Source organism: Oryzias latipes, chromosome 23 (assembly GCF_053564925.1).
Source record: "Oryzias latipes strain Hd-rR chromosome 23, Olatipes_Hd-rR_3.1".
NCBI classification, from domain to species: domain Eukaryota; kingdom Metazoa; phylum Chordata; class Actinopteri; order Beloniformes; family Adrianichthyidae; genus Oryzias; species Oryzias latipes.
In genome coordinates, this window is record NC_136259.1 from 15,220,669 (window position 1) to 15,227,241 (window position 6,573).

At 40.6% G+C, this 6,573-nt stretch overlaps 1 protein-coding gene across 3 annotated transcripts in view; it reads left to right on the forward strand.

Annotated features, from left to right (window-relative positions):
• The window catches only part of atxn7l1 (ataxin 7-like 1), a 41,497-nt gene extending 35,714 nt beyond the window's left edge, over positions 1-5,783 (forward strand). For all 3 annotated transcript variants that reach the window (XM_011491055.4, XM_011491054.4, XM_020714120.3), the window contains 3 exons: positions 164-664; positions 1,360-1,570; positions 2,153-5,783. In XM_011491055.4, the coding sequence (XP_011489357.1) occupies positions 164-664; positions 1,360-1,570; positions 2,153-2,170 (730 nt within the window). In that variant the 3' untranslated portion in view covers positions 2,171-5,783. The remainder of the gene's footprint in view (positions 1-163; positions 665-1,359; positions 1,571-2,152) is intronic.
• Positions 5,784-6,573: the final 790 nt, after the last annotated feature.

Below are 6,573 nucleotides of genomic sequence, written 5' to 3' on the forward strand. Positions count from 1 at the left end.
TAGCTTGTTGTAAAGCTGTGTCTCGAATGAAAGGAAAGTAAAAAAAAATGTGTGTTGGAAGTCGGTTAAGAATTGAATACAAAAACAGTTGGAAACAGTTGAAAGTGTGTGTGTTGTTTTTCGGGGACTATTTTGTTGAAAACGTCTCCTTTCTTCAATTCAGGAAGGTTCCTCTGGCTGCAGAGAGCCTCCCCTCCCTCTCCCCGTCTGGTACCCCCGTTCTGTCTCCTTCACTACATTCTCCCACCTCCTTCACCTCCCCCACCAACTCCCAACTCCCCCCTCCGTTCCCCCAGTCTGCCTCCACCGGCGGGGCGCTCGGCATCAGGGACTCCCCGCAGCGGCCCGCCCCGGCTTTCCCGCCGGCAAAAGGACGCAACGGCGCTCACAGAGCCAGCCGCCCGTCCAAAGAAGCCACGGAGGACTCTTCAACGGGACTGAAGAAGAAGCTAAACTCCTCCCACTCGTCGACCTCCTCGCCTTCTTCCTCCTTTCAGACTGTAGACAGCAAGAAGAACAGCAGCAACTTTTATTCAGCATTGCAAGGCTCAGGGGGTACGGCTCCGAAAAAGAGACCTTGTCCGGGGGAAAGTGGGTTTTTGAGCAGCTCAGATGCCTGGCTCGCCAGAGGGGATGGGTCTCTCACTCAGACCTCACAGAAGAGGTGAGTTCAGAAACTTCAAACGTTCAAAAGTGTGAGATTGTGAAAGGAAACTTTAATTGGATTTAATTCATTTATATTTTATGTGTAGCCAGGACTACAGGAAAACTCTACAGGGACAATCAAATAGTTATGATGATTGCAGCATCGAACTTGGCTGAAAGATCCACTCTGATGAATATTTTTGGTGTTTTCATCGTGATTTTGAGGTGTATTTCTTTACAAATATGAAGAAGATTAAGCTTAAAATTAAGTTTGAGTATTTCTTCCTTCAAATCGTTGGGAATAGGGAGCAGACGAGGAAATACTGTTGGAAAAAGATCATAATTATGATGCAGAAAATACACTGGGTGGGCCGCAAGCTCTCTGCTCCGCTCCATTCCGATGCATCCTCTTGTATACAACTAGATCCATGTAGATCTTTGTTTTCCTCGTCCGAGCTGGAATCTGGCTCAAAACTGTACGTACTGAAGACTAGAAGTAGAGCATGTAAACAAAGAGCTCTCAGCAAGCTCAGAGGTGAATTCCTAATGAACTACTGGTGCTCTGCAGAAACTATGTCCTAGAAAACAATGCTAGTTTTTTTTTTTGCTAAAAACAGCATAATCATGATTAAAAATAGATCAAAAGACGATCAGAGTGGGTCTGTATGTTGCGCTTTTACAACCCTTTTCCAGCATTTTCCTCTTCTCAAACAGGGAAGCAGCCTCAGTGCCCAATCAGCCAATGGCTCCCCCCACAGGACCCTTAGCTTACGGGGGAGGAGCTGAGGGGAGAAAGAGGAGGAGCCCCAGCTCTTACAAAGGGAAGCCCAGCAAGCTGAGCCGGCTAGGCGGAATGGAGAGCGTTTTCGGGAAAGCAAAGGAAAGCGGGGGAATCCTGGCTTCGGGGTCGGAATCCCCGAGACACGTAGGTGTCAACCACAGACTCTATACAAGAACTGGACTGAGCGAGTGTGACATCACCTGCAGAAAAAGCGTTACTTCCGGCTCCAATGAAATCAGTCGCCATTTTTTGCAACATAGACGCCGCCATGTTGGAGACGAACATTGTCAGTAAGCAGCAATTGGTCCATTGGTCATTGTTTCTATGGCAACCGCTCTCAGCAATCAGGAGTGAGCGTTTTTGAAAGCCCACGCCCCTACCACTTGAAAGCGGGTTTGGGGTAATCTGTCAAACGTTTTGAATGTTTGATGTGAGATTACATGCTTTTATAAGAAAGAAAAAACTGAAGGTTATCAAGAAAAATTAAAATTAAAACAATTCTCACAATTAAATTAGATGTTCATTTCTTCATAGAAGTTAATGGGATTTTGGCTTGATGGAGTCAGCGTGAACTTCCTGAATGCCAGGGGGGAGGGGTCGCTCAGTCCAGTTCTCATATACAGTCAATGGCGTAAAAACTGCCTTTAGCTTCTATGGTTTCAGCTAATGAGAGGATGTTAGTCCTCATAATAAACCCAGAACACTGAGTGCATTTCGTCTCCACAGGCCAAGCTGCATCACTGACAGAAAGCCGGTTTGTGGACAGGACGCCGGGCAGCTGCGTGGGCCAGCACCGTTTGTGACCTTTGACCTCACCACTCCTCCAGTGACGGCACCAATCAGACTGCATCCTCTGGATGACAACAATGGCCGTTCAGTTGATCGAGCGTGACGGCAGCGCTGTGAAGCCTGGACATGCTTCTGTTTGGAAAGCTGCCGTGACCACGATTTTCACCGGACGCCATTGCATTCAAACTATCCTTCTGAAAGGGAATTAGCGCTGCATGTACCAGGTATTGTTCACAACACCACCACTGTAGAGCTGAAGGTGGGAGATGCTCGAAAACAGGAGATGACATCAATACGGACTCCTTTCCTTTTCTGTCTTCATCTCGAGCCCCGCCCACCTCAGCACGCCTGCGTTCAAAGTGCACTTACAAGCATCCGGCGCTCCCTCCACCGCCTGTAGCGGTCCTACACACAACCCCAGTTCACACCCGGGAGAGGAAAACCTGGCTTGTGTCGCCACACTGCCACATCAGTGCATTGGATTTTCAAAATAAAATACAGTCTGTTCTCAGTTCTAGGTTGTTTGGAAAGCAGCAGCTCTCCCCAAAAATGGATTTATTACTACAATTTTTTTTGGACTGCCTTTCTTTTTTGTAAATTAATTTATCATCTTTGAATGTTTGATATCTAACTAACCAATGAGGTTAAAGCTACAGAGACATTTTTCTTTTTTTTTTTAAGTAAAACATTTCTATGGCATTTTAAAGAAAGTATTATTACAGTTCCTATGTGTACATATCTGTTACTGTTTTTGTATTTATTAATAATTGTCCTCTTTTAGCTTATATTAGAGAGGGAATTCTAACTTTTCTTTAGGCTTGACAGGAATAATGAGACTGGCCTGGCTTCTTCATGTGTTTTTAAGAATGAGGTTGGTAACAAAAATAACATTATTTGTATATATACATAAATATATCTTCTAACGCCATTTCAATACACGCACAAAGCCAAATAGGAACCTTTTTTTACTGTTTATTTCATTTCCTTGTTGCATTACCAGCTGACGGGCTTAACTCGAGTTTACCAGTGTTCAGTTTAGTCAGTTCAAGTATTTTATCAAGAGAAAGTTGAAATACTTCAACAGTTTTATGGCAGATTCTGAAATTTTGCGTCTGGTTTCCACATGGCATGTTGTGTAAATGCACTGTTGGGGTTTTTTTCTTTTTTTTTTTTCTTTTTTTTTTTGGAAGAGGCATTCAGGGGTTGAGCCGTTTTGGTTCTTTAGTCACCGAAGTTTATTCTGTTCTAAGGAAAACTTTATTTTTTTCGCCCTGTCCTGCGCTCAAAAGTGATCCAGAGAGTCACCGGGGCGTCTCCTAAGGCTGCTCTCACCCTGGCATGTGATGCGCGTTCAAGAACGAGCAAAACAGACATACTTGAACGAGCTGTTAGCATACGGTGTACGATGCTGGCACATGCACTCACAGTGGGAAGAGGCTTGGTGCAAATCCTCCTCCAGGCTCTAATCCGATAAATGTAAGACTTCCGAATTCCCTCCCTATTCCCTGACCACTACTGCAAAATAACGATCTAGTGCCGGACGATCTAGGGCCCTGGATTTTAAAAACCAGACACCCTTCTTACTTCTGTGTATGTTTTTTATTGTGAAGCTCTTTGAACTGCACAAGTAGGAAAAGCGCTTTTTATAGATAAAGTTTGATTTACTATTTTCCGAACATGAAAATCTTAACAATAACAAAATATTGCGACAGCTATTAATGAATCCACATTGTTCCAATGATGAAAACTTTGATGGTTTATTAAAAAAACACATTTACTTTTTTGTGCAAAAATTGTTCAGACCCAATGCATTGTGGTCTGTATTTGTCAATCTAGTGAGCATTGATGTACTCAGGTTTTTTGCAGACTTCTGGGAAATTTCTAGGGCACTTGTTTTTGGAATGGTAGATTCAGACAGCACTACAAAATGGCGAACGCACTATATAGTGCACTAAGTAGTGAGTAGTGAAGGATTTCGGACACAATTTCCTTAAATAATTCCGGCTAGAACCATATAAGGTTTGTACTTCTGTCAATTTAAAGCTACCAAATCCGAGTCTCTGACTGGTCAAAGTTCAACCTATTATACCTTTTAACTCACGCTCAATGAGGGCGTGTTTTGGTACGTAGAGCCCCCCATAAAAAACGACTTAAAAACTTGCGTAGCGATGCGTCAATGGAAGAGTTTTGAACATGGAAACCCAAAACATTTATACAGACTTAGAAATGAAAAGTGGTCGCTGGAACCCGCGTTTCCAAGCCTGGTGTGAACGTAGCATAAAACACTGCTAGCGGGTTCTAGACATCAAACATGGTGGATTCCTTCACAGCAAATCAAAGCATCTCCTTCTCCTTGTTTTCACTGTTTGCCTGTAGCTCCACATTTTTCTTTCCTCTTCCATCCAGCGTTGAAAGCTTTAGTTGGATCTTTAACTGTATTTATCTTTCTTCCCAGGCTGATGGGTCGACACTGGTTTCATTGTGTTGAGTGAGAGGCCAGAACCGGGCCATTCACCTACTACAGTATAAATTAGTCATTCCTATCATTTAAGCGATCATAAAAATGCAGATTTAGTCAAAGTGGAGATAAACAAAAAGCATTTTATGTTAAAAGTTTTTTTTACCTCCAGTGACCCACAAGTATTATCAGCTACTTTATTCGGTTGAATGAGGTGTCAAAAGTTACCTTCATGCGTGGATTTTAGGTGATTTTACTGGTTAAAGTCCCACTTCAATCAGCTTTTGATCTATTTTAAAAATGAACCCTCCAGAAAAGTCATTTTTTTACTCGCACTCGCACAACTGAAGCCATTTTGAGTTTTACTTGCTACAATTAGCTTGGTCTCTAAGCGCTAATCTGGACGATTTGTAAATAAGCAGCCGTTTTTGTGTTGCATTTTTAAACTCCTTTTTAAAAAAAAACAAAAGTTCAAAAGTGCTTTCCGGCAGACTTCATGAAGTGTGTGGGATCATCTGCTGGGAAATCTTTCCTGTAGATACACGTCGGTGTTAGCATTCATGTTAGAAATATTAGCATCTTTTTGTCCAGATGTTTTTTCTCATCTGTCTTTTTTTTCCCCCAGGAAATCAGCAGGTGAATTTTAAACAAGCTACTTTTTCAAAAAAAAATTTAGGGAAAAGGCACTTTGAAAAAAGAAAAAAAAGATTTTAAAAATGGGATTTTTTTGGCTACAAAAACCTAAACAAAGCTCCCATTTACAGTTTAGTTTGAGGTTTTTTCCTCCTTTAAACTTGTTCCAACCTTCAGATCTGGATGTATTTCTATGAATATCCGAGATTTTCTATATTTGTTAGTATTTCTGGGAAGCATACAGGAAAAGGTCGTGGCGGTTGACCCCTAAACCAGCACACTGTTGTCATTGTCGAATAATCTAAAGCTGTGGTGAATGTTGAAGAGAAAGACTTTTGCCTTGAGGGATTTCAGTGTTTTATTCATCTTTGCTGCAGTTGATTTCAAAATAATAAGAATTGTTTTTTCAACTATAGGACATAACAAGCTGTAAAGATGATCTTGTATCCGAGCTTTTATTAAATGAATGAAAAAGCATCTGTTATTTGTGCAAATGTCATCCATTGAGATTTTCAGAATGAGTGTCCCACGTGATTTTATAGATTTGTGTTCCTCTTTTGAAACACAAAACCCTCTTTATTGTGTCTTCTTAGGATCTTTTATCCTTTTTTTGTGAAAACTTCCAATTTATGCTTCAATTTGACCATAAAAATTACACTTTTTTTGACAAAGCATATCATTTTAAATGAATTTTGCTTTCTTTTAGGACAATATTTAAAATTATTGTTCTTTTTAAACCATTTTTATTTTATTTTTTAAGCATTTTTTTTTCAGTCTCTTTGACCTTAACTTGAAAAATAAACATTTAATTGAGAAAAAAAAAACAAATTAAAAAAAAAACAATGCAAGCTATATGTCCAAATCGCCAGAGGCAATATCTTCAAATTTCATCCTCCAATTTATTTTAACGTAGCGCCACCATGAGGCCATTTTTGTTTTTTAAATCTTGGCGCTTTAAAGTAAATACCTTGCAATTCAGCTGCATCTCTCACTGCACGTCTGTCCACACAATGAGCACATCCTACCCAGAAGATGGTTTTCTAACCACATCCTCCTCTGTAGATCGGCAGAAAGTGCTTCCTCTAAAGGAGAATTCTAAAAAAAAAAAAAAGAGACGTTTCCTTTGCTCACTATCATCGATTGCAATCTAAAGGTGAATCTTTTTAGACAATTTCAACCTATAATTAAGTATTTTTGGCAAATTATCATAAAATATTTTGCGGTTTAGCCTCATTTTTACTGCTTTTATCTTTCCAAAATGTATGCT